Below are 27,974 nucleotides of genomic sequence, written 5' to 3'. Positions count from 1 at the left end.
TTAATAAATACCTTGGAGAGTTGATGGTTTCTGATTGGTCGAGTCTCGATCACGTGGCCGTGCATTAACGGTGATAATGACCGGCTTCAAAGAACAAGCGAAAAAAATGGCCCCTGAACCAGCATTGATCCAGCCCCATGGAAGGCAATGATTGGCCAAATTTACAACAATCATACGGCAGCTTGTAACAATACAGCTCTGCACATGCGCTCAACCACCTTCGCGTGAGACTGACACACGCGTATGCAACACAGTTGCTATGGGTGCGCGCGCGCGCGTAAGGAAGTTTTAAAACGACTGGACATTGTACGTACAGCAGTGCAGTATACTGAGGATGTTTACGATGAAAGCGTAGATCTACGATTTATTTTCTTTAAACACTTTGCCCAACGACATATTTACCTTTCCTAAACCAAGAATCTTTGTAATTCTGGACACAAGGAGTGTGTAAACGAAATTTCAGCTTCCCCCATCAGGAAAAAATATGAAAACATTGTTGTAATTTGTTTCGCTACGACAGCAGAAGTCCAAACCCTGGACGTCGTACGCGTACGCAATGAAGACGTTGTCCAGCAATGTCCAGCGCATCCTGGGCCCGGCTGTGGTGTATATAACAATGCTTATCGAAGAGACAGGGTACCACACATAAGTTAAAACATGGCCCATGAACATGAACACAAAAAGTCTGGAAATATCGCCGAAAGAAAGTCACAAAATTGGAGCATTTTAACTGTTTTATTTCGTTAAAAAGGTATTTATTAATGGGAATAACAGTGTGAGGATCCGGTCTTCACTGCGTGATAATGACCGGGCTTGGGGGTGACCGCTGTTAATGGACCTCGACAGCGGTCACCCCCAAACCCGGTCATTATCACGCAGTGAAGACCGGCTCCTCACACTGTTATTCCCTTAGTAATAACCTGTAGTACCGGGATACATTTTTTTCCATACAAGTGTGCACAACACGTGTAGTATTCTGTGGTATTTGGTCCTTGACCCCCAAAGAGCCCTTAGGACGTTAAGGTTAAATATAAAAAAAACAAGTGGCGTCAGAATACAATATTCTTTCCTCCTTTTATCACTTCCGTTGTAGGCAGTCCCATCAGGGGAATGCCAGGATCCACCGTGGGCCCCGTCCCTATCATCCGCATGTTCGGCATCACCATGGAGGGCCAAAGCGTCATGTGTCACATCCACGGCTTCACGCCGTATTTCTACGTTCCCGCACCGGAGAACTTCCGTCCGGAGCACTGCCGGCACTTCAAGGACGCCCTCAACCACATGGTGATCAACGACATGCGGTCCAACAAGGATAACATCTCGCAGGCTGTGCTGGCCGTGGAACTTGTCACCAAAGAGAGTAAGGTCATATCCAAATTACTTTGCTACGGTTAGCAATCACACTTGTGCCACTTGTCATAGTGAAACCTCTTTTTCCCCCACCTGCCGTGATTGACAACCATAGCCTTTCACTCTGTGACAACTGACACCACAAAAACCACTTGAAACGTGGCGCAAGCCTCTAAACAGACCCTTTTCATAAAATTGGTCACTGCTCAGTCAACCGTGAATGTAATGACATGATCAGGGTGTCTTTTTAAAGAGGAGATTCAACCCTAACAGAGGATATCTCCCTTTAATTCACACGTGCCCTACTTCTGTTCCAATTAGCAATAATAACTCGTTTTTTTTTTTTTATCCACCCTGTATAATGAGATAACTGCTGAAAAGTTTGTGTTCCTCGTGCGTGTTCCATCTTTAGTGTGTGTCAAGTTTGCTTGAAGATAAATCTGTTATCCCACTCATGCTCGTGGTACGTGGGACGCAGACGCACAACATTATTCCGTGTTCCTCTCGCGCATGGGATAATTGAATGACCTCACAGTTTCTTTACATGTTCACTTTCCTATGTGAGCTCAGTGGCTCTTGTTCCCACCTGGCTCCCATAAGAAAGTGCACATGTAAACCAACCTTGACGCAGGACTACTGCGACAAAAAGATACATGTAAATCCCACACCGTCATTTAAACAATTTGATTTTGTTTATCAGGTATCTATGGTTATCACGGCCCAAACGGGATGCGACCTTTCTTGAAGATCACTGTGGCATACCCTAAGCTCATAGCGCCATCCAAACGACTGCTGGAGTCTGGATTTGCCGTACCCAACCTGTACCCAGTCAGGGGTTATCAAACCTTTGAGAGCAATATTGACTTTGAAATCAGGTGAGTGATAATGTGGAGTGCTGTGGCCTCGTGGTTAAGGGCTCTGATTCGTGGTCTGTTGGTAAAGCTGCAGGTTGCGGGTTCGAGTCCTGGCAGGGTAATGGTGCGTGTGCCCTTGGGCAAGGCACTTCGTCACTCATTGCTTCTCTCCACTCAGGAGTAAATGGGTACCTGTGAGGGCAGAGATGGTAATAATGATGTAGCGCCTTGAGCACCAGTCCTGGTGGATACGTGCGCTTTATAAATATCCACTATTATTATTTTATTATTATTTGAATAACTGAGTGAAATGCTATAGACTCTTTGCACAAGTACCCCCGCAATGGTTACAAAGGGAGAGTTGGGGGAGACCACTGGGAGGGACATTCAAACCCATTGCACGCTGCGCCTGGTGCCCACATCATGTACTGCACATGTTCTTTATCCCTAAGCCGGCCTGATGGCCACAGTGGCTCATGACAGACTTTACTTCCTTTTTTTTTACTAGGGGCTTGGCAACCCTAAAGAAAGGTAACAAAAATGGAAGGAGACATTTTTTTAAAGTGAGCAAAATTGATAGAATGGCAGCGTGTAGCTCTCATTTCTGAAAGCATAGCAGCTGCAGCTGCTATTGGATTCCTGGCTAAAACAGTTCTTTGAGTAATGGTTTGGAAAGATTCTGTCTGATTAAATTGTTTGTTTTTTTCTCTGTTAAAACTTTTATGATACAAAACAAACAACCTTGCATAGATTCATGGTTGACACGGACGTCCTGGGCTGCAATTGGATGGAAATACCCGCCGACCAGTATCGTCTCCGGTCCAGTTCGTCCATCCCGGCACCAGTTTCTCAGTGTCAGATCGAGCTAGACGTGGCTTACGATCGTTTCGTCAGCCACCCAGCTGACGGAGAGTGGCAAAAAGTGGCTCCCTTCCGCATCTTGAGCTTTGACATCGAGTGTGCTGGTAGACGAGGTTAGTTTGATGAAAAAACCCAAACAAACAAATAAATGAATAAATGCTGTTTTGGTATTTACCTGACCGTTTAATATTGTTGTTATTTTTTTTAAATTTTAATTGAGGCACGTTAGTTTTTGATGAATGTTTTAAAGTAAACTACATGTACATAACATAGCTGAATTATTACAACGGTGATGTCTTCATTTCTTTCGCCCTATTTTTTCCTCATAATTGTAGGTGTTTTCCCGGAAGCTAACAAAGATTCGGTGATTCAGATCTCCAATATGGTGATCCGACAAGGGGAGAGGGATCCCTTCATTCGTAACGTCTTCACTCTTAACACCTGTGCACCCATCGTTGGGTCTCAAGTCCTGTCATTCAGCAATGAAGCTGATATGCTTAAGGTACATGAAGCAGTATTCCTTCAGAATAAGCCAGTTTGTAATTTCGATGACCTGAGGTAATTCGGGATAAGGGCAAAAAAAAAAAATATTCGGTCTCTGGTCAGACCAAAGTTCCGGAATTGACGCGGCCACACGGCTTTTTTTTTTGTTTTTGCTTTTTTTTTTTTTTCTTCAAGCTTGGATTGTACAGACAAGGTGGGGTACTATTTTGCTTTTTTGGTGTCCTCATGTACATTGGTGTCCTCCATAATTTGCCTTGGTGCTTTCGATCATTTGCCTTGGTGCAATTTCCCATTCCTTGTGCTCTTTGGTAAAAAAAAATTGAGGAGGTGCGGAAATAGAGAGCGCTGTTGGAGCTACCGTGGAACATTTTGGAAAAAAAAAGATCGACGCGCATGATTAAATAGATGCGCGCGCTGACCAGAGACCGACTTATTATTTTTTTTGGCCTAACATCGCTGACGTAGTGTTGCTTAATACACGCATGCCCATTCTGCTGGTAATTTACACGCAAGCATCTTGCACCCCCATTATCATGCGCCTTCGAAACGTTCTATTATCCCGAATGACCCGTGACCCATATCATTGTGAACATGCAAAGTTGAAGCCAGTTCCGTATTTCAATGACCCGAGGTCATTCAGAATAACATCGCTGATGTGAAGTTACAGGATGTAACGTGCATGCCCATTCTGCTGGTAATTTACATGCAAGCATTGTGCACCCCCATTCATGGGCCTTCGAAACGTTCGATTATCTCGAATGACCCGTGACCCATATCATCACCGTCACCACGAACTGACACTCACGCATGCGTGAGTGCGCTGCACGTGAGCGTATTTACAGAACCAGGATATTTTGGGTTTCATGAACTGACATCCTCCACAGTGCGGCACTTTTAGAGCGCACCCCGTGCGTTTACGGTTTCACGAACTGACACCGATCTTAATTTTACCAATTGAATCGCTTTTTAATTAAAAATGTGTACAATCACACAAGTACACAGAAAGATTAAATTTGTGTCAAACCTTTCAAACCGTTTTTCTCCGTTCTGTATTGCCGCATCATGCTTGGGTGTCAGTTCATGAAAACGAAAATGTACGGGGTGCGCTCTAAAAGTACCGCACTGTGGAGGATGTCAGTTCGTGAAACCCAAAATATCCCGGTTCTGTAAATACACACGCGTGCAGCGCACTCGTGCTCGCATGAGTGTCAGTTCGTGGTGACGGTGACGATATCATTGTGCACAAGCGCAGTTGAAATACCAAACTGGCTTATTCAAAAAAAAATTTACTGACCAATATTTATTTTTCTCCAAAGTATACTTGATAACAAAGAAGATGAATATTGTTGTGGGTCTATTCGTCCCCTGTTACTTGTGACTGGACTAGTGAAATCACTTGCAGTTTACTAGTCTTGGCCCAAGACGTAAGTGACTAATTGCTAGCGATGGTTGCATTGTTGTAAAGTGCCCTTGAACAATTGTTTTTTTTTTACTTTCTCGCGCTGACATCATGGGAATCCTGCAGTAATGGGGGCGTGGCCGATTTATGTAAATTAGACCGTTGATGTAAAAATTAGCATCTTTGAACAAAACAGGTGCTTCCCATTTGATACTGGTGGTCCCTCGCGCGGGGGTATCACTGCATTGCATGTGCGATGCTTGTTCACAAAAGTAGCACGTATGTTTACAGCTGTCGCGCTCGACTGACTATAAACCATTTCACGATCGCTGATTGGTTCCCTATGGAAAGTCTAGGTAGAAAATAAAGAAAAAGTGAAACGACTACTACATGATTCTCAAGACGTTAGTACGAGCAGATGTGCTGGTCTAATCATGTCGTTAGATGTGCACGATCCACTGTCGATCACTAGCTTCTTGGGCCAAGACTAGCAGTTCACTTGTGACCGGACTTGTCATCTACTTGTGGTCCATCACGAGTACCTCAACTTCTAAACTGCTGTGAAACTAATCTTTCAGGCGTGGTCGGAGTTTGTCAACGTGGTCGACCCCGACATTTTGACTGGTTACAACATCGTGAACTTTGACATTCCGTACCTGATCAACCGTGCTGCTGCCCTCAAGGTCAGTACTTTCCCACTCCTGGCGCGTATCAAGGATTCTCGCAGCGTCATCAAGGAGTCGACCTTTCAGTCCAAGCAGATGGGCAAACGGGAGAACAAAGTCATCAACATTGAAGGGAGAGTACAGTTTGATCTTCTTCAGGTAAGAAAGAGATCCATCTTTTCAATTTTTGAAACCTTAGAAGCACTGCAGTACTTGATTACATTCGGGGTACACGTAGTTAAGTTTTTACTTTTCAATGACTGCCCGCTATATATTATGCCAATCATTGTTGATTATTTTATCATGTTAATCACGTCAATCTGCAGACAGAATGGGAACACGTCAGCCTTTGCTGAATGGCTAAACGTTTAAATGATACTTAAAATATTTGCTAAACGTTTACAGAATCAAACGCAAAGTCACATCCTTATTTCAGATCCTTCAGCGCGACTACAAGCTGCGTTCCTATCGGCTCAACGCCGTCAGTTACCACTTCCTACAGGAGCAGAAAGAAGACGTACAGCATTCTATCATCACGGACCTCCAGGTGTGTAGTCCTCTCCAAAAATATCCAGGAGAAGTTGCAGAAATGTTTATCCGCTACAGGCTAGGGCTGTGCTGCGCACACAGAGTGTTCAATTATCAGTGTGGTGCTGTGGTCCAGTGGTTAAGGTGTTCGACTCGTGTGCCGTGGTACATGGGTTCCAATCCCGACCGTGGGAACATGGTACTTGTTCTCTTGAGAATGGTTACTATGCTTTACCATTATTGCTTTGTCTTTCGGATGGGACGTAAAGCTGCAGGTCCTGTGTGTTGTGTAATGAACGTTGAAGAACCCAGTTACACTTATTACTAAGAGAAGGGGTTTGCCCCGGTGTTTCTGGCAGTGGCTGCAATATGCACCGCAGCACCTTGTAATTATAAAGGTGCTACATAATGGGCCCTTCTCATGTACTTCATTTACCTGTCTCTAATAATAGACATAATTTGCAGCACCTTAAGTACCTAATTGTTGGTAGATACATGCGCTATATAAGACTCTGGTATTATCAACGGAATAGCCGAGTAGCATTTTATTATTAAAATATTCGAAAAAAATTTGAGCAGTCTCAGGGAGATGATGATTGTTGTCAAAATGCCACACTTTTGTTGAATGCCACTTTTGCACCTGATTTGAGAGTTTCCAAGAGGACTATTAGCTCAAATTTTATTTTTTTTCCCATAAAAATCCGTCATTCTGTTAACGGTTCATTGTATTATTTTAACAAGCTGTTGCTCATTTTTCAGTTCGATCGACGACCACTTTAGGCTTGGGCGCTGGGCATGTTTAACTTGATCAGTGCATTTTGAAATTAAATATTCAAATATTCAATCAAGTCTACGTTGGAATCATTGAATACCAAATTATTCGAAAAAAAATGCACAGCTCATCGGATACGATTCTGTACAACTTTGTTGGAATCCCTTGTAATGAAGTTATCACCACTGTGGCCTGGGTATGATTCCCGGCTAAGGTCATATGTGACCGGCTCCACAAAAAAGGGTATTAAGTCGCACTGTGTGCATTACATGTATAGTGTAATAATGACCTGCTCAACATTGAGAGGGTGAAAATTTTGTCAAAATGTGAGTTTTTTTTGTCATGAATGACATCTTTAATACATAATGTTTCAGGTTTCATTCACAGAAATGTTGATTTTGATGAACAAAATTGAAGAAACAACCATTTGTGTGCATCGTTCTGTTGTTTGACAACAAAGCCAGCTATTTCAAAGCCTGTTTCCCCAGTTGTATAATTTGAACACCAAGGAATTAAGGAATATGCAAATATGTCATATCTCCAGAACGAGATGGGGCTATCGGGCTCTAATTTATACCAAATGAAAGCTTACAATGTGGGCTTTCCAACAATGCACATAACTCAATTTCACTTTGTTGTGACACAATATCCTCTTTTGTGGAGCTGGTCACGTATGTGAGTAGTGTTGTTTGTTGATTCTCTCCCGGGCCACGAGGGTTTTTTTCTGGGTTCGCCGGGTTTTCCTCCCTCTGCAAACATCACTTAACACCTGGCTGTGCTGTGTGGTAAGACATGGTTGTATGGCAGCTGCCCTCAAGGTGCCTTTACATGCTTTCGGCTCGACCACGTTGAAGCTGCATCCCTCACAACTCAGCTTCTGCTATGAGTGAGGACGAGCACAATTTGGCTTTAATTACAAGACTTGCCTTGTTTTCGTATTTTCAGAACGGTAATGACCAGACAAGACGTCGCTTGGCAGTCTACTGCCTCAAAGACGCCATGCTGCCCTTGCGACTTCTCGACAAACTCATGTGCATCATCAACTACATGGAGATGGCCAGGGTTACCGGCGTACCCTTGCCGTATCTGCTCACAAGAGGGCAGCAGATTAAAGTGGTATCGCAGCTCTTACGAAAGGTGGGTCTTCTAAATACAATGTATAAAGTTTGTGGTTGCACAATGTGACGTGAAATCTCTTGTACGAGTCTGTGTGGTTCTGAGAAGAACCGGAGAAAATCAACTTTTGGATATACAATGTAATATGCTCTTTCTGTCATCAGGAGCCTAAGGAATCCAAATGGTGCTGTGATTAAAAATATAAAAAAAACGATTTGTGGTTAAAGATTCTGACAAGAGTATTGGTTATGGTAATCGTTGCTATTTCAGGCCAAGGAGCAGGATCTCGTCATGCCGGCTCATAAAGTAGAAGCTGGAGAAGATTACACTGGAGGTTATGTCATTGATCCAACCAGAGGGTAAGCAGGGTGTTTTCCAAATCTCGGCTTAATTAAAGCTAAATCACTTTAAAAATACTTATTCATTGGGGACGAAAAGGGAGTCTCTCTCACATTATGAAAAAAAGTGACACTTGGAAAACTGCGTTGATCAGGCCAAAAAAAAAAAAAGTCTCCGGTTTCTGGTATGGAGCTTGCCCCAAAAGTGGTGCAGCGACGCGGCTTTTTTTTGGGACTTTTTTTCCCCTTCAAATGTCGGCTGATGACTGCAAATGATGGCCGACTAAATGTAGTGTTATAATTGTGCAGCAGCAGGATTCCAGTCAAACCAGTGAGTTTGCCGGTTTTGAGACATCATCTTACATTGAAAAAAATACTTTTTAATTGTTTGGCCTTAGGGCAGCAAGCAGAAATAGCAGCGTGGCCTGTATCGGTTTTCCACAGTGCTAAACTTGCACGATGCGTGAATGCGACTTTGTATCGTATTATTTAACTTCCCAAAATTTGTATTAATTCTGTTAGAAAGAACATCTTTGTAAATACTGTACCTTCCCGTCTTTGTTAAATCTTAAAAAAACAGACGTTCTGTCAGACAACAGTCCTATCTTGTTTCAAATCATGAGCGAAATTAGCTAATCATAAATCAGTAAGGACAAGAGTTCAATCCAACACACACAATAACTGCAACTGTAATCGACTTATCGGGTTTAATGGGAGACTTAAATGCACATTGAGCGATAAACGATAGAACGAAGGCAAAAGGTCGAAGGTCACGAACGCAAGAGGGCGTAATCATTACTACTGGCGATGCCCATGTACGAGTATGGCACAAAACAGTTGTCTGATTGTAGATCCGTACCTTGACATCATCAAAATGGGTTCTGACATGTTCACAACAGCTTTTGTTTTGCGGCCAGCTTTTAGCAGAAAACAGTAATTGAATGTAGTTTCAAAGTGTGCCTGTTAGCAACGGCATCCATTTATGAAACACCAAAAGTATAAAGCATATGTTTGCTGTGTTCTCAAAATGTATTGTAGCCACATAGCTAAAACTACAACAGCAGCCAATTTCATGAAACCCTAAACAATGGCGCAACTCTGCTTGCGCCACAATTTATTGCGTAAGTTGCGCAACATTGCACGCTGCGCAACATTGCACGCTGCGCAACATTTCACTTATGACACATTTCACGAAAGTCCGACTTGGCGCAATAAATTATGGCGTAACTTGCGCAATCATTTTAAGTGGCGTAAGTTGTGGCGTAGCGACTGAAAATGACACATTTTACCAGCAAATCAGGACTGTCGTGGAGCCCGTTTTTGCACAACTTATCAAGGTAGATACAAAACACTCACAACTTTATGTTTGAAGTAAATGGATTTTTATTTTACTCGTAACACAATTTTTAGAGTTGCCAAACTATTCCGAAGGAAGTCGGCCAAATAATTTTCAAAATGGCAAGCTGAGGTGCTCCAATGACTCTCACACAAACAGCTTAAATTCTCACTCAAACAGCCGTCGTAAATGTTGTTTTTATCCTCGTCCAAGATGTTCACATTATTTAAAACGTTGCGCACCTACGTCAAGTTTTGTGAATCAATTGTAAGTTTATTGTGCAGCTGCGCAACAAATTTGTTGCGTAAGTCTTACGCATGGCGCAAGCTGTGCAGTATTTTGCGAAATCAGCTGCGGGTTTCTTATGCACCCTTAAATTTTGAGCAACTTTATTGCTTCTTACAAAAAAAAGGGACAAAGAGTAAATGATCCTGTGTACTGTAAAGTTAATTTTGTGTCCTTGTTCCTTACAGATACTACAAGATTCCGATAGCTACTCTTGATTTCTCATCTCTGTATCCCTCCATCATGCAAGCTCACAATCTCTGCTATACATCGCTGCTCTCACCTAGCCAGAGAGAGAAGTAAGGAATCTTCCTTAAATATGCGCTCCATTTTGTGTTCATTATATATTTAAAAAGAAAGTCATCTTAGACATATTTATAAACTTGTTGGTTTTCAATTATTGATGCATGTATTAGCTTATTACATGTATACATTATTTCAACAAAAAAATGTACGACCAGAATTTTGTTTTCTCTCACAGGATGTCAGCTGATGAGTTCATCAAGACACCATCAGGAAACTACTTCGTTAAGAGCTCCATTCGCAAAGGCATACTCCCAGAAATCTTGGGAGATCTTCTCAGTGCGAGGAAGAGGTCTGAAAAAAACAACCCCAATTTCTCATGTTTTGATTATGTGAAAAACGTCACAGTCATTAAGCAACAACTCAAAAGTTAGAATGTTCAAACTGAAGGTTTGCAGTATCAGAATGGAGAGATTTGTAGTAGGCACCGGTAGGTATTTCTTGGAAGAACCCTTGGAAGAAACTCAAAATAAGATATTTTGGAACTTTGTAACAACCAACCTTCACTTCAACTTCTTCACCTTTGCATGCAACGTGTCAAATCTTTGAACAAGTTTAGAATTGCAGTTTGAACTTTAGTTAACCACAGAATATTTTAAACTACACTTGTCAACCCTAGTCGGACTAGACTAGTGTACTACTTGTTTTTTTTTTGAACACGCCTGAAACCGCGGTGCATTGTTCTCGCCGCAGAAGTTTGGACTTTCTGCAAGGACGTCAGGTGCATGTTTATGCATTCAGTCATCAACATCAGTGCATAAACAGCCACTTCTGAGACAATGAGAGCCAATCTCATTGAACAATGCCACAGTTGTATCCTGCTGCATTCTGTGACTACAGACTCGGAGGCATATTGGCCTCGAGACCTTTGACCTGATGGATCTGTCTACAGTTGGCAGGCTTATTATTTAGAGAAGCATGTTGCTGCATTTAGCAGGGTTTCTAGCAAACAAATCCTTGAGGGCTAGGGTTAATCAGTTGACCAGCTCTTTCTAGCAATTTGAACTTGGGAGAGATATGTAGATAACACCTGGTAATGGTAAGTTCTGAGATGAACTATCTTGACATTTTATGCTTTTATTATCATCGAGAGAAAATAAGATTGTTGTTTTGACTTTGTTTATAATCGCAGAGCCAAAGCTGATTTGAAGAAAGAGACGGATCCCTTGCGGAAGAAGGTCTTGGACGGTCGACAGTTGGCTCTCAAAATCAGCGCCAATTCAGTGTATGGTTTCACTGGGGCGCAGGTGGGCAAATTGCCTTGCCTTGAAATCTCACAAGTAAGCTGTTTTTATGTATCGACTTGAAACATTGCATAACACAATAATGCATTTTTAAAGTTTTAAACATGTTTACTGTTAAATAGCCAAAATAGCCCGGTGTCTGTTGTCTAACACACACTTAGAACACACAGTCGTTTTTTGCTATGCTTCCGAGGATTGGCTTTGTGTTTTCCTTTGTTCCCTGATCTAAACCTTTCCCATAGACTTAGTGCACAAACCGGCGTTCGAGGACAATAGGCACCGTCGTTCGAGGATGAATGGCCCCTTTGTGCTCCTTTTGTTGTCTGTCCTCGAGCGTAATACAATACAGGAACACACAGGTTTGTTTATGGTGTACATTGAGGATTTTCTATTGTTCCTCTGCCCTTTTCCTTTGTTTATACTCTAACTTTATTTGCAACAGCTCTCATTGGTTTTGTACGCGTTTTCTAATCGTGGTCGTCCCGGATATGGTTCCTGTCCTCAATTCATTGATGATGTTGCACGTGTGTGTGCTCGATTTACACCATAAACCTGCTTATCTAGACTTTCCTGTCTTTTGTCCCGTCATATTCAGAGTGTTACAGCCTTTGGTCGCCAGATGATTGAAACGACACGGCAGCTTGTGCAAGATAATTACACCATCGAGAAAGGCTACAAACACAATGCAGAGGTGAGAAATACGCTGCATCTAAATTGTGACCTGCCATATCATAATTTGAAATAACCCCCACCTTTGACTTTATCAGTTAAATGCATCATGTTAAAGAGCAAATCATGGGCTTTCCAGTGATACCAAGTGTACTTCTGTAGCTTAATTTATGTCAAAGATATGCCACAGAAACTTCAACAGTGTCCCACTGAACTTCGCAGACCTCATTTTGAGAAAAACTGCTTTGAAACAAAAGATACGCGTTGCGCCGCCAACGGCAGTGAAAAGAAAGTTCTTAAGTTTTTCCACTTTTGGGGGTATTTTTTCCTATTAACAAAAAGTTACAGTGTGAATCCTGGACACCTTGGTTACTCAAAAATAGGGGGAAAAAAGTGATATAGATTTTGACACAATTTTTCTGGTATACCCGACTTCAGGTAGTCTATGTATTCGCCGTGGTCTATTATGCGCGAACAGATTTGCTGATTAATTAGGCAAGACCCCGCCTCTTGACCTCCTAGATTTTGACCAATCAGCAGGTGCTTTCTATAGGTCTATCGGGTCTTCAGTCATTAACCCGTTGCGCATCATAGACATGGATTTTAAAAAAATGTCACGGCGCGCGGCGCTCGGTATCGTGTTTCGCGAATGCGCTCCCGGCTGTTGCTGTATTACAAAACGCTGCATTCGAATTGACCAATCACGGCGCGCGGCGCTCGGTATCATGTTACGCGAATGCGCTCCCAGCTGTTGTTGTATTACAAAACGCTGCATTCGAATTGACCAATCACAGCATTAGTCCTGATTTTGGGATGAAATGACGTCACGATTTAGTAAAGTCGACTCAGATTGGCTGGCCCGTGACTTGCATAAATCTGCATGCTTTGACATATCAGACGTTAAACAGGAGATGGCTCCGTGGATAACGGGTGATACTCGGACCTTTCTTCAGGTGTCGATTACTCAAAACAAGGTTTTGGGGACATTCCTCATTTTGCCACAGCAGGTCACAATTACTATGGCTGACTCTAACAGGTGCCACAATGGAAGGGTCTGTAGCCACTTCTCATATACGTGTGTCATACTGCCAGCCATGAATTTTATTCATGAGTCGGCTATATTAAATTGAAAGTGAGGTAACCTCTTCATTTATGGAACTTGTGAGCAGAAAGAAAGCAGTGAAATGAAAGTTAATTACAAAGTAATACCAATCTGCTCTGATGAATAATCTAAACTTTGTCAGTAAACGTACCCTAATGTGTTGAGCCACATTTAAAAGAAAAAAATAAAGCGAGGCTTGGAACACACTCCAAACATAAAATAATCTGGCACCATCCCATTCAACAGTTTACAGTGATAGGAACACGATCGAAAGTGGCTTCCTTGTGAATAAAGGTCTATAGCCATATTATGCAGTGTTGTAGTCGAGACCTTGCAAGACCTTCACAAGACCTTCACAAGACCATCACAAGACCCACACAAGACCTCCAGTCTTAATTCAAATACAAGCTATTCAAATGAACTGCATCAAAAGGCATTTCCTTTGTCATTTTTAGTGCCTGGTTACTTGTGGCTGGTCTTGTGTATGGTCTTGTGCTTGCTTTGCAACTGGTCTTGTGTCTGGTCTTGACTACATCACTGATATTATGTGGATGCTACGGTATATGTGGATGCTATATTATGTGTATGCTGATCACTAATGAGTTGTGGAGTTATGGGCTCCGTCCCACTTCAAGGGCCAGAAAAGGCGAGTTGGGGGAGACCTAGACTGGTTCATCCACTGCGTATTTCGAATGATCCAAAGTTATTGGGGGTTGGGATTAGTCTGGGAGACCATCGCATGTTAAATTCGAATGTATTCGCGTGCCGACAACGCCTGACGCTCATGTTAAGATGCTGTGGCTAATAGCTTTTTCACATCAGGAAGTGGCATGCGAACCAGTACGCAGACGCTGTGTGTCCCGTCCACGGAGCTCTTAAAAGTGGTAAAAACGCGCCCCCTTTTGTTGGCGCACAGAGCCAATATCAAAACATTGTATTATAATGGGTTGGCAATGTTTTATAGTAAAATTGGATGGAATCTCAACATTATTTGTTACCCCTTCTCATTGGGCCCATGAAACTTTCCAAAGACGATCTCAGTGGAAACAACTTGAGAAATCACGCTCTGTTTTTGTTACAGGTAATATACGGCGACACAGATTCCGTCATGGTAAAGTTTGGAGTGGATACTGTCGCAGAGAGCATGGAGTTAGGCAAAGAGGCCGCACAGATGATCTCTGATACCTTCCCTCATCCAATCAAACTGGAGTTTGAAAAGGTGGGTGTCATTTTGTAGAATGCCATGGTCCAGTTGTTAGGCCAAAAAAAAAAAGTCTCCGGTTTCTGGTATGCGCGCGCGTCACCGTAGCCATGCGCGTCGGCAAAATGAAAAAGTTTTTTTTTCAATGAAAGATGATGCCTCAAAACCGCCAAACTCACTGGTTTGACTGGAATTCTGCTGCTGCGCAATTTCAACGTGTTTTTAGATGGAGTTATAATCGAAAATAAGCTTTATGTGGCCTCTCTGGACTCCCATATATTTACACTAAGTTAAGTCGGGCCCCATTTGCAGTCACCAGCCGACATTTGAAGCAAAAAAGTCAGGGAAAAAAAAAAAAAGTCGGGTAAAAAAAAAAAAAAAGCCGCGTCGCCGCACCACTTTTTGGACAAGCTCCATACCAGAAACCGGAGACTTTTTTTTTTGGCCTTATGGTGTTTGGCTCATGTACGATGGTACGTGGGTTCAAACCCTGCCAGGAACATGGTGTTTGTGCCCTTGGGCAAGACACTTAACTGCTATTGCCTCTCTTCACCCAGGAGTATAAATGGGTACCTGTGAGGATAAAGGATCGAATATAGGTTGATATTGACTGCTGTGTGGTCTTGTGGCCTGATGAACGGGGGAATAATTGTAAAGCGCTTTGAGATTGTTGATATAATGGAAGGCGCTATATAAGCTTTACAATTAAGTTTTTAGAACTGGCCTACCCCAAGAGAATGGAGTTACTGTCTGGCAGCCAATAATTGAAATTGTAAAGTAAACATTCAATAACTAAACATGTGGCAGTTTTTTCAGTCGATGTCTCATTCAAAAGTGAATAAATTCTGTATTGCTAGAAAAATAGCAGTTCAGAAAAGAAATCTTTTTTTTTTTTTGGATGGAACTCAAAAACAGCACAGGGAATGTAAACTTGAACGCGCCGCCTTATCCCCCCTCAGGTGTACTATCCCTACCTGCTGATCAACAAGAAGCGATACGCGGGTCTCTTCTATTCCAGACCGGACACATACGACAAGATGGACTGCAAGGGAATTGAGACGGTCCGACGTGACAACTGCCCTCTAGTGGCCAACATGATCAACTCGTGCCTGCAGAAAATCCTCATCGGCAGGTAGGATATTACTGGCCAGGGCATTCGATGCACACAAATTTTCAGCCGACTTGGTGAGATCACCGTTGTTCTATTTTGACGATTTCGTGTGGTTTTTAGTGACCTATGAACCCGATAATGCTATTTTTTAGATCGGGAAAACACATGATAAACATGCTGTAACTTAGATTTTTCCAATATGGCGGAGAATAATAAAGAGGTAGAGTTTTTTTTTGGCTATTTCTCCCCAAAATAGCTGAAAAAGGGTCAAAAAACGACATCGTCTTTTTGACGATTTTGTCAGTTCCCTGTTTCTTTCAGCAAGCTGCGTAATATGAGTGTAATTTCAACGGCATAGCTAATACTTGACCAAATAGTGTGACATGCTTACTGGAGCAGTGTTGCAGTAGACCTTTATTCACGAAGAAGCCATTTTTGATCATGTTCCCTGAATCATTTTTGTAAATTGTGATCAATTGAATGGGACGGGGCCAGACTGTTTTTTAATTTGCGTGCGTTCCAAGCCTCACTTTCCAATTGTTTTACAAGTGGGTTAAAATTAGCGTATGTTAAATTTTTAATTATTTATCAGAGCAGACTGTTATTTATTTGTAATTAACTTTATTTCATCGCATTCATTTCTACTCGGAAATTCCTGACATGAAGACTTCACCTCGCTTTCAAATATGGCAGAATCGTGAATAAATTCTATTGACTCCATCTCAATTACATCACCAGTAAATCACCAGTAAATTCACAAGTCCGCTCACAAATCCGGTCAAAAAGTTTCATGACCAGAAAGAAATCAATAAAAAGGTACAGGGATGAACAAAACAAAGGAATTTGTTTTGTCACTTTTATTGGGCCAATGTGGTTGACAGATCTGTATTCTGTGGTCAGCGTATAAGTAGTTAAAACTATGTTTTGCCCTTCACCAACGTTTTTTTTTTAAACACTGTATACTCAGTGTGTTACCTCCCGAGTGAAAGTTGGAAAAATCACTCGGGTGGGACTCGAACCCACGACCTCCTGCTTTCTAGTGCAGATGTCTTACCACTCGACCACCGAGCTAACGGGATCGGTTGGCCTAGAAAGCAGGAGGTCGTGGGTTCGAGTCCCACCCAAGTGATTTTTTCCAACTTTCACTCGGGAGGTAACACACTGAGTATACAGTGTTTAAAAAAAAAATGTTGGTGAAGGGCAAAACCTAATTTGATTTATATCACCCCGACGCAACATTCCATCTTATAAAAGTATAAGTAGTTATTACCTTTTGGAGCTTGACCATGGCATTGTCCGATAAACTTTTCATTACTTTGTATCAATTGATGTAATTCCACATGCTTTTCTTCCCATGTGTAAATGTACTACCGTGTTATATTTTGCCATTCATTTCAGCTTTTTATTGCCGCGCTTCTGTATAATAAGGCCCTTTCAAGGCCCTCTTTAGTTCAAGATCAGAGCTGATAGTAGTTGAATGTTATTCCCCTCAGAGACCCGGAGGGTGCGGTTGACCACGCCAAGCAGACCATCTCGGACCTCCTCTGCAACCGGATCGACATCTCACAACTTGTGATCACAAAAGAGCTGACCAAGACCGGGGAAGAATATGCTGGGAAACAGGCCCACGTGGAGCTAGCTGCAAGGTAGGTAGTCTAGGTTACATCTAGGTAACCTGCGGAGAGGTCACATGTTTTGTATTGGTATTGACTGGTTCACCGTTGATTTCTGCAATACCTGTTAACTCAAAAACCCTTTTAACTCAAAAGTAAGAACTTATTCCCATCAGTTGTTGTTGAAAAGAAAACTCATTGGATAACTCAAAACTCTGCTTAACTCAAAATTTGAGCCACTTGCCCTGAGCTTTGACTTATCGAGATTTCACTGTACATTAAAAATGTCCTTCTGACTCACTTTGCTTAATCCTGTCACATATTTGCTTCTAAGTAAAAAATACCAACAATTAATGAGAGGAATCCTTTTATTACTTTCAGAATGCGAAAGCGTGATCCAGGCAGTGCCCCAGCCCTGGGTGACAGAGTGCCTTATGTTATCATAGCGGGAGTCAAGGGAGCGGCCGCGTTTGAAAAGTCTGAGGTATTGGCTTTCTTTCATCCATATGGCACCTGTTTCTAAATGCTGCCAGTTTCCTACCGAAGTTTGGTCGTGGATAATGCTCACAGTTCACATGTTGACTTTTGGATTGAAGAGGTAACGCGTTACCTGCATTCCAACTCGGTGATCTGGCTTCAGATCCCATCTTTAACAACACAGACTATCTTATGAATAGTTAATGCGGTACCTGCTGCTATGTACACCAGATTCAAACCAGCCAACCGATCCCGTTAGCTCGGTGGTCGAGTGGTAAGACATCTGCACTAGAAAGCAGGAGGTCGTGGGTTTGAGTCCCACCCAACTGTTTTTTTTTCCAACTTTCACTTGGGAGGTAAGACACTGAGTATACAGTGTTTATACGTCCGTGAAGGGCAAAGCCTAATTTGAATAACACAGACTATGTTGTTCATTCCCTACGTTATTGATGTGCTTCCCCTTACTTTTTGTTTCTTGTCCCTAGGCTTCTGCAGTGGCCTGATTTTTTTTTAACACTATGACAATCTGCCCAACAACAACATGCTCTTTTTTAAACTTTTTTTTGGGTTGATCCGTAAGGCCAGCCTTTTGTCCTCTGACTGAGTCACTGACTGAGTCACTGACTGAGTCACTTAATAATATAAATGATCAAGGCTTTTGAGACCAGTTAACTCTTTCAGTGCCCGCGAAATTTGAAAAGTTTAACCCTAAAGTGCTCAACTTCGAGCGTTTTTTTTAATTGTTCAAAATTCTGTAAAAAAAAAAAGTAAATAAGTTTTACTCACTAAATTTGTTGTTGTTGCTCTCTGGTATATCCTTGGTACATTGGAAAGTGAATAGTAGTCACGTACATAGTGCTACACCCTGAAACACTGTCCTGCACACCGGGGAATTCCGCACTTTTTGCAGAAAATATGAGTATCAGTGCTGTGCCCTCTCGCAAGAACTCGAATGAAACAAATAATACAGGTCGTACCTGAATGAAAATGATATTATTAGAAAGAGCGAGAGCTCCCCTTTGTGATACTCTACCTCGTACATGTACGAGGTTTGGCGATTTTAAATACGAACATTACCTCGTACATGTACGAGGTTTGGCAATTTTAAGTACGAACATTACCGCGTACATGTACGAGGTTGGCAATTGCGAACTAATAAATATACCTCGTACATGTACGACTTAGGCACTGAAAGAGTTAAACAAGGTGAACCTAGTCTTGTTTAAAGCCTTGATCATTTATTAAAGTTTTAAGAGGACTTGTATTTTCTTGTAGGATCCCATCTACGTGTTGGAAAACAACATCCCCATAGACACACGCTATTACCTTGACAACCAGCTGAAGATGCCACTACTTAGGATTTTTGAACCTGTGATCGGCGAACACAAAGCACAAGCTGTTCTCTTTAGTAAGTTCTGAAATTTTGGGATTTGTTTGAGCATTTGAGCAAGTGTTGTATCGTTGCAATTGTCACACTGTTGCTAGTGTTGTATTATTACAAGGGTTGCATTATTGCAAGTGTCACAGTGTTGCAAGTACCACATCGTTGCAAGTACCGCATCCTTGCAAGTGTCGCACCGTTGCAAGTGTCACATCATTGCAAGTATCGCATCATGCTCGCATCGTTGCAAGTGTGGTATCATTGAAAGTGTCGTATCATTGTAAGTGTCGCATCGTTGCAAGTGTCGCACCGTTGCAAGTGTCACATCATTGCAAGTGTCGCATCATGCAAGTGTCGCACCGTTGCGAGAGTCGCACCATTGCAAGAATCGCATCGTTGCAAGTGTTTCTTATCATTGAAAGTGTCGCATCATTGCAGGTGTTGCATCATGCAAGTGTCGCACCATTGCCAGTGTCGCATCGTTGCAAGTGTCGCATCGTTGCAAGTGTTGCATCGTTGCAAGTGTCGCACCGTTGCAAGTGTTGCATTGTTGCTGGTCCCAGAGGTCCAGCCTGGTTTCCATTTAGTACCTGAGTGACTGATTAACTAACTCACTCATTGATTGACTGACAGTCACTTGTGTCCTAGACTAGTGAAGAGAGATGGGCAGTGCTATCAGTGTGAGGCATTCTGGCAAAATGAGGTATTGCAGGTATTAGGAAAGAGATTAAAATTGTCCTAACAGTGCTTTTTGTTGCACTTCAAAAGGACATTTCATTCACAAGCTATGGGTATTAAAGTTGCATTTATCAACATGTCAAAAAAAAAGGTAAAATTCTGAGAAAAAGGCCTTTAAAGATTTGACTGTTTTGTAGTCCTGCAAATTGACAGATGTATAAATGTGCAAATTGTTTTTCCTTAAAAATGCTTTTATTCCAATTTTTTTCTTTGAAATATGTGTAGGAAAGATATCAAAGATTACAGATATCAAACCTGATAATTGGAAAATAATCACCCATGGCCATGCGTCCTTTTGCATTTTTCTCCATTACAGCCTGTGCCCAGTAATCACGTCCTATTTTGCCAGAAAGCCGCGCGTATAGGATTACCATTGTGTAGACCAGATGCATGAAAATACTTCCCTAAATTCACCTGTAGTTATACAGAAAACTTTCATTGGTTGGGGTGATCATAACATGTACATGATGTAGTTTAAGCTTCTACCAACCTGAAAATTAGTGGGCAAGCTTTCATCCACTCCTGTGGACTTTCTCAAGCCAAGTGATTGTGTACTCAGTTTCTTGCCGTCTGTTGTCCCGAGATCACTGGAGCGTAGATAGGTGATAATGAGTAACCAGAGTCCCTATTCAGTGAGGGATTAATCCTTTTGATCCAGATGGATTTTTTCACCTTTCTTGGCCCGAAATGTGTTTCAAAGTCGATAATGTGGGCACTGTCCCATCCAATGTTGTGTCCAGTATTAAGGGCGTGTTCTGCAACTGCTGAAAGAGATGGATTGTTCAGTCTAAGAGCTCGTTTGTGTCACCTTTAGTTGTTTGAAATATGTCACTTTACAAATAATTCAATTTGTTATATTTCCAGAGGGTGAACACACTTTGACCAAAACTAAAGTTACTTCCAAGATCGGCGGTCTGATGGCCTTTGCGAAGAAGCGAAGTACTTGCATTGGATGTAAAACTCCACTGGATAAGGACAACTCTGCTGTCTGCAAACACTGCAAGAATATAGAGACAGAAATTTATCAGAAAGAGGTATTGTGATGTTTTATTTTACTAACAGCTAGGATAGGGCGACAGATTTTGATAACTCCGTCCACAATAGGGCGACACACCTTATTAAGGCGACATATAACTGTCGCCCTTTTGTGAAAACGACCCTTATGACAAGGAATGTTGCTGTCGCAAACCATCTAGATCGATTCCTCGTGGTCCAATAAGTAAACATACTGAATTTTGTGGAAAAAGGATAAGGTGAACTTGGGTTAGGTGACAGTTTAGGTTTGTGCACACGTCTACGGGAAAGTCGCCCTAGTGTAGCAAAAAGAGTAATTATTATTATTAATATTATTCTGGTTTATTAAAAAACAAAAAAACAAGTCGGCATCCACTAATGTAGATTATGAGCCTGGCTTTAAAGTTAAAGATTACTAATACATAGTATCAATAAAAGAATATATATTCGTACAATTTTTATTATGCTCGTTAATAACAAGTACAATAAAAATGGTGGATTAAACACCTGATGTTGACAGTTTCCCCAATGCAATGTTTTCTTGCTTTGAACTAATTTCCATTCAGGTTATCCACTTGAATGCCTTGGAGGAGAAGTTTGGTCGATTGTGGACGCAGTGCCAACGGTGTCAGGGAAGTCTGCACGAAGACATCTTGTGCACAAGGTAAGCATTAAATAATATTTAAATAAATAAGACTGCTGCAAACTGCTTACTTATGAAGCCCGGGAAGGGACAGGGTAGAACTTTTTTGGGGGATTTGCTAATTCGTTCCCACGAATAATTAATTCGTTCGCATGAATTGCTAATTTGTTCGCACGAATTGCTAATTCGTTCGCACGAATTGGTGCTAATTTGTTCGCACGAATTGCTAATTCGTTCGCACGAATTGCTAATTCGTTCGCACGAATTGCTAATTCGTTCGCACGAATTGCTAATTCGTTCGCACGAATTGCTAATTCGTTCCCACGAATTGCTAATTCGTTCCCACGAATTACCAATGCGTTCCCACGAATTACTAACGCGTTCCCGGATGCACGAGTTAGCAATTCGTTCCCACGAATTAGGAAATCATGCGAACGAAATAGCAATTCGTGCGAACGAAAAAGCAATTCGTGCGAACGAGTTAGCAATTCATGCGAACGATATAGCAATTCGTGCGAACGAAATAGCAATTCGTGCGAACGAGTTAGCAATTCGTGCGAACGATATAGCAATTCGAGCGAACGAAATAGCAATTCGTGCGAACGAGTTAGCAATTCGTGCGAACAAATTAGTAATTCGTGGGAACGAGTTAGCAATTCGTGCGAACGAATTAGCAAATTACCAAAAATAAATTCCACCCTGTCCCTTCCCGGGCTTCATACTTACTGACTGGTTTGACGTGAAATATATCAATCAACAAAATTAATGCGGCCTGACGTTGCGAACTTAACAAGTTCTTCAGAGGCAAAATGTTGGAGGTACAAGAAACAAACATACATGTAGGGAATCACAAGCATGCAGGGTTCAGAGGAGAAACACAAATATGTGAGGCATTGTGGTAAAATGAGACAGAAATGCGCACAGGCCTTAGAGGAGAAAAAGAAAATGCACCAAAAAAAAAAAAAGGTACAGGGATTATTCTGTAAGTTTTAGATTTATCGATATTTGTAATTGTTGATTTGTTTGCTTCACATATTTTAAAGAAATAGTTCAAAATCGTGGAATGAAAGTGTTTTTACCAAAAAAAACCAATTAGCATCTATCATTTCCATGACTACAAATCGCGAATCTTTAAAGGCCTCTTTCTCATTATTTTACTTGTTTGACATGTTGATAATGTGAATTCTAAACAGCATTACTTGTCAACGGAAAGTCCGATTGAGACATGCACAATTTAACAGAATGGGTCAAGTTCTGCTGTACACAATAGCTTAGGAAAGTACTACAGTATGAACGCAATTAATGCAGTGAAGTACATACTAGTATGACAGGGTGACAAAAAGGGAAGTTCAGAAAGGATGGACATAATGTTCATAATGTTTGGTTTGGTTTGGACATCCATTAACAGAGTTGTAAATCACCCGATTTGAGGTATATTTGTTACTCATTCGTGACTAAATAATCATAACGCCTCAGGGATTTTTTTTTTGCTAGGAAGATGCATAAAACCGCCAGATGTATAACCATAATCATTATGACTGCCTACGTCAATGATTTTTTTATTTGCAAAGTTGTTTTGCTGTTCCTTGAAATGAATGAATTACTATACCCCTGGAAAAGGTGAATATATTATTAATATTCACTGCTAATTTGACAAATTCCAGATGTATACTTGAGGGCACTGCCTTGTGTCCAGATTTTGCCTTCTTCTGACACATACTGGTAGAATCTCTTGAACGTTTTTTTTCTTGAATTATAGTTTTTCCCATCTTGGTTTTGATAATGTTTTTAGCCGTGATTGTCCCATCTTCTACATGAGGAAGAAAGTTCAGAAGGACCTCGCCGACCAAGACGCAATCATCAAACGATTTGGCGTTCCAGTCTGGTGAAGCTTTGGAAATCCAAGGTGAGCCTGGAAATGAAAACAACAAAAACAAACAACAAACAAACAACCCCCCAAAATAACATAAACAACAGTAGATGATCTTGCCATCATTTTGTCATCTCCTTTTGAGTTGAAAGTCACCAGCGCTCTTTGTGAGTTTACAGGGCATTAAAAAGTTGCTGTCGTTAAGTTGATTAAAAAGTCAGCTGTGGAAGTTAGAGTGGACCATTTGCAGATATCCTAAAAGTAACCGTCCAAATTATTGTGAAAATACTTACTTGGTTTAAAGATAGTAATGACGCAAAACTCCCTGTTAAGGCCAAAAAAAAAAGTCTCCGGTTTCTGGTATGGAGCTTGCCCAAAAAGTGGTGCAGCGACGCGGCTTTTTTTTTTTTTTACCTGATTTTTTTGTTTCAAATGTCGGCTAATGACTGCAAATGGTGCCCTACTTAACTTAGTGCAAATATATGGGAGTCCAGAGAGGCCACATAAAGCTTATTTTCGACCATAACCCAATCTAAAAACACGTTAAAATTGTGCAGCAGCAGGATTCCAGTCAAACCAGTGAGTTTGGCGGTTTTGAGACATCATCTTTCATTGAAAAAAAACCTTTTTCATTTTGCCGACGCGCATGGCTACGGCGATGCATGTGCATACCAGAAACCGGATACTTTTTTGGGGGGGCCTAAACTATTCCTTCTGGCATGCTGTCATGTTGAAGAAAACAATAAAAGAAGGTCAATTCCACAGATTTATCAATTGACACATTTTTGGAAATTACCGTGAATACCGCCTCCATGAGTTCTATAAATTTGAAGTTGGTTTGTAATTGGGCAAATCCGTGAATGGGTGGATGCAAGCGAGCCGAATTGACCTCATGTCCCAAATGCTGATTTTTGGGATTGTGTCACGAGAGGTCGCAATAAGCCTTTTTGGAGTTCCAACTGCGCATTCATAACCTGTGACAACGCGCATTGTTTGTCTCAAATGGCCTTTGACATCATCGCGCCACTGACTTTACAAAAAGGCTGTTTGTGCGTTGTGGGTACTGTCAAAGGGCATTTGAGACAAACAATGTGCGTTGTCACAGGTTACGAATGCGCGCAGTTGGAACTCCGAAAAGGCTTATTCAAAATATGACTCATCAACTTTGGAATTGAAATCGAGATCCAGAATATTGTGTATATATTGTTCTGTTTTCTTGACATAAACAGCATTCACAGAGCTTAACTTCATCAGGTAACTTAACCCTAAAAGGGCCGGGGGGGGGGGGGGGGCACGGAATGCGCCCCCCCCACCCCCTCATTTTTTTTTTCAAAGCTATTGCGAAAAAAAGTTGCGGGGGGGGGGGGGCGTCTCAAGGTCTTAAGGTTTTGATAAATTTGTGGCTTCAAACGAAAAAAAAATGCACAAATTACAAATGGTCCATTCTACCTTTCAGAAAAATTGTTAAATATGATGCACATGTAACGAGCTTAAGAAAATCAAAAGTTTTTGTTATATTTTATACTTCATGCAAAGATTAACGCATGTTAATGCTAAAGGAAGCGGGAGTAAAATGCTTCTAATTAGAAGTTTGAGACCTTATTTGTTACATGTATTTTTGGCTTATTATTTTTTGAGGACTCATTACTTCGGTAATGCTAGAAAAGAAGCAATCATGTTTGATTATTTTTTTTTTTTCTGTTGTGCAACACCCCAAGAGCATGGATAGCAGGCCCATAGCATAAAGTATCCTGATACCACAATAGTGTTCTATTATGGTTGCAGGCCAGTAAATCGGTCCGAAATTGCCTGCGCCGGCCAAATCACGATTTGCATGCCCTCAAAATCTTCCGTATTTGAGCATGCTGTGGGCCATGAACTTGAGGGTTTGTAAAAAATATGGGTGGAAGCCTCGCACAGGACTGTGAGCTTGTAGTTCCGTTCAATTTGGATGAAATTGGGGCCCTTAAAGCGCTCTATTTTGCAATAGAGTGTAGGCATCGTTTTTCAACATGGCGATGGGCTTCAGGACTATTTTTAGGGGTGATCATCTTCGGATGGAAATTTCTCCTAAAACTCCCCGAAAAAATTGAAAAGAAAATGAAAGATGATGAAATAAGCTTTAATTTGATGTGTGTCTCGAACACCTTGGAGAGTTGTGAGTATTTTTCCCGAATTTTTGAAGTGTGAGCATTTACCATTGGGGTCTATGGAAGTTTATTTACTGGTCTGCTACCTTTAGTTCATGGTGATGAAACTCTAAAATATTGATCACTGTAATATGGTGTTGGCGCCCTCTCTTGGCCAGTCAGAGTTAGTTCACAGGTTTCTTGATGTTGCTCTTCTCCATTCTAAAACACGTTTATTTCCTTTGATGCAAGCTGAATATTTCTAGCCGAGTCTTGAATGTTTCAGACTTTCCATATAACAGACGTTTCCTTATTGCGGTTTAGCTCGGTATTGTTTTCGTAAAGTATGTCAGTGTTATTGACAGAATGTGTATCAAGTGTGGATATTCAAGCTGTATACATGTATTTGGCATTCTAGCAAATGTATATGCTCTTAAACTAATGTAAAACTTAAATTACTACACAATTACGTATTGAACAAAACTAATTAATCACGAGCAGTGATGTCGGATAACTATTTAAATTATTTGTAGTTTTTGTTGAACATTTATTGATTATTCTGGAGCATACCATTCAACAATAACAATATAATTGTATGAAGTCTCCCACAGAAATTTGTGTTGTTTTGGTGTCATTTTTGTGTGTTGTGCTGTCATTTATTTTACCTGTGCATGTCATTCATGTTCACAACTAGGCATTTTTACTCTCCTAAATTTATTTGGCTTAGTTGAATGTACATCACCTTGTCTTAAATTGGCAGTTTCACAAAGTTATTGTCCAATGAAAAGACGTAGCCAAAAACTAACCATCCCTCTGCCCTTTTGCCAAAGGCTTTGCACAAAGGCCTATGCCTTAAAGGGAAAATACAACATTTGCAAACGTCAAAAAATAAAACTACCAAATCATTTTGAAATACCTTGCTGGACTGTTAGTGAATGACAGTGTAAAGCATCCTGTAAAATCATGGCACCTGGTATACTGTCATTTTCAAGAAAAGTGGTATTTTTGTGTTTTTGTATTTTTGGCTTTTTTTCAAATACTGTCCCCAGTTGACCATCGCACTTGTTTACAATCGATTACACACCTATGAACGGGTACAAGCCAGCTAGACTGGGTCCCTGACCGTACAATTCCCTAATATATGTAAACTGCTCTGTTTCTTCTTAAATGGAGTCAGGGAACCAGACTACAGGAAAATGATTGTTTTTCTTGGTTTTTATAGCATTTTCGAACCCAAAACCTCAAAAAAGCCAGTGTAACTATATTTGCTATATATTTCCAACCCCCCAATTCCATCCATTTCTGAAAATTACAGCAAAAGCAAATGATGTATATTCCCTTTAACGTACCACTGCTGCGCTTCCATATATGTTGCAGTTTAAAGTTGGAGAACGGTCATACAAATTTCTCTTCAGTCAAACATAATCTTTCATCAGTTCATCGGTATTTTATCCTTTGCCTTTCCAAGATGACTTCTCTGTCTTCGGACGGTAATATCCTATGTTACCCCTTCAGCTATTAAAAGCTAGTTGTTAACTTTGGCCAATCACATTGGGTGTATTGTAGTACTGGTAGTGAAGATCTGTGAGGGGTGTGTTTCTTAGATAATCTTCTATTGGTCAGTATCTGCTCTTTTGGAAGAGAGTATCCAGTGTTACTCCTTCAGCTATCTCCTGTATAAACCTGATTATAAACTTAAGCCAATCAGAATGGACATACTGTATTTAGTGATGATCTGTGAGAGGTATTTTTTAACCGATCTCCTATTGGTCAGCATGAAGGAAAAATATTGTTACCCATTTTTTTTTTACTGAATTGTAGGCAGTTTGTATTTGTTTTTTTATGCATCCTTCATCTCAGCAATCTTTATGTTCGGTATATAAAATTCACTGGTTATTTATGCTTATATTTAAAAAAAAAAATTGGGGGTGGGGAGGGAGAAGGCAGATTTAGTTTATCCTACTTATTTCGTGTTCAGGATAATGACGGCACTTTATTTGAGAAATCATCTCTGGTGTAAAGAAAATTGGAATGTATTCTGCCCATGTATTGGAATATTTATTTTAGCTATTAGTCTTGGAGATGATTATTTCCTGGCTGACACTAGCAAATTATTTTGAGATGTTATTTTCCTTTCCTGCCATCCGGGTTGACAATGAGCCATGCGTGGGTGAGAATTTTAATCCCTCCTTTTAATAAACAGTGGGAGTTTAAATCTGGTGTTTTTCTGAGATAATGAGTCGCATTCATATCGATTTCCTAAACCTGCCGGCAGTGTGTCTTCACTGTTTTTTTTTATAACAATGATGTGAAACCTTTGTTGTGTTTGGCATCAATTGTCTTGTCTAGTCCAGTCTAGTCCAGTCTAAGTTGTTCCACTCTAGCAGTCATGATCTTTCTTTGACAGAAAATTGCGTAGGTGGGCCGACGTCATCAAGAGTTATTGTTTCTCTGCATTGTTAGCTTTCTGT

At 41.0% G+C, this 27,974-nt stretch overlaps 1 protein-coding gene and 1 long non-coding RNA gene across 3 annotated transcripts in view; both read left to right on the top strand.

Moving 5' to 3' along the window:
• The window catches only part of LOC119741739 (DNA polymerase delta catalytic subunit-like), a 29,934-nt gene extending 6,230 nt beyond the window's left edge, over positions 1 to 23,704 (top strand). For both annotated transcript variants that reach the window (XM_038217732.1, XM_038217658.1), the window contains exons 4-23: positions 1,094 to 1,360; positions 2,051 to 2,225; positions 2,955 to 3,178; positions 3,401 to 3,567; positions 5,547 to 5,792; positions 6,070 to 6,180; positions 7,879 to 8,070; positions 8,320 to 8,408; positions 10,197 to 10,307; positions 10,490 to 10,603; positions 11,444 to 11,591; positions 12,151 to 12,246; positions 14,408 to 14,545; positions 15,487 to 15,659; positions 17,132 to 17,284; positions 17,633 to 17,735; positions 19,004 to 19,136; positions 20,712 to 20,881; positions 21,428 to 21,525; positions 23,297 to 23,704. In XM_038217732.1, the coding sequence (XP_038073660.1) occupies positions 1,094 to 1,360; positions 2,051 to 2,225; positions 2,955 to 3,178; positions 3,401 to 3,567; positions 5,547 to 5,792; positions 6,070 to 6,180; positions 7,879 to 8,070; positions 8,320 to 8,408; positions 10,197 to 10,307; positions 10,490 to 10,603; positions 11,444 to 11,591; positions 12,151 to 12,246; positions 14,408 to 14,545; positions 15,487 to 15,659; positions 17,132 to 17,284; positions 17,633 to 17,735; positions 19,004 to 19,136; positions 20,712 to 20,881; positions 21,428 to 21,525; positions 23,297 to 23,393 (3,005 nt within the window). In that variant the 3' untranslated portion in view covers positions 23,394 to 23,704. The remainder of the gene's footprint in view (positions 1 to 1,093; positions 1,361 to 2,050; positions 2,226 to 2,954; positions 3,179 to 3,400; positions 3,568 to 5,546; positions 5,793 to 6,069; positions 6,181 to 7,878; positions 8,071 to 8,319; positions 8,409 to 10,196; positions 10,308 to 10,489; positions 10,604 to 11,443; positions 11,592 to 12,150; positions 12,247 to 14,407; positions 14,546 to 15,486; positions 15,660 to 17,131; positions 17,285 to 17,632; positions 17,736 to 19,003; positions 19,137 to 20,711; positions 20,882 to 21,427; positions 21,526 to 23,296) is intronic.
• A 1,015-nt stretch (positions 23,705 to 24,719) lies between these two features.
• On the top strand, positions 24,720 to 26,117 carry LOC119741687. The gene is made up of 2 exons (XR_005272767.1): positions 24,720 to 25,152; positions 25,617 to 26,117. It is a non-coding gene; the product is annotated as an uncharacterized LOC119741687 (long non-coding RNA).
• The last annotated feature ends 1,857 nt before the right edge of the window (positions 26,118 to 27,974 follow it).

Source organism: Patiria miniata, unplaced genomic scaffold (genome assembly GCF_015706575.1).
Source record: "Patiria miniata isolate m_02_andy unplaced genomic scaffold, ASM1570657v1 HiC_scaffold_1, whole genome shotgun sequence".
In the NCBI taxonomy this organism is placed as follows: domain Eukaryota; kingdom Metazoa; phylum Echinodermata; class Asteroidea; order Valvatida; family Asterinidae; genus Patiria; species Patiria miniata.
The sequence above is the reverse complement of the archived record's forward strand: the minus strand, read 5'-3'. Positions and strand labels throughout refer to the sequence as shown.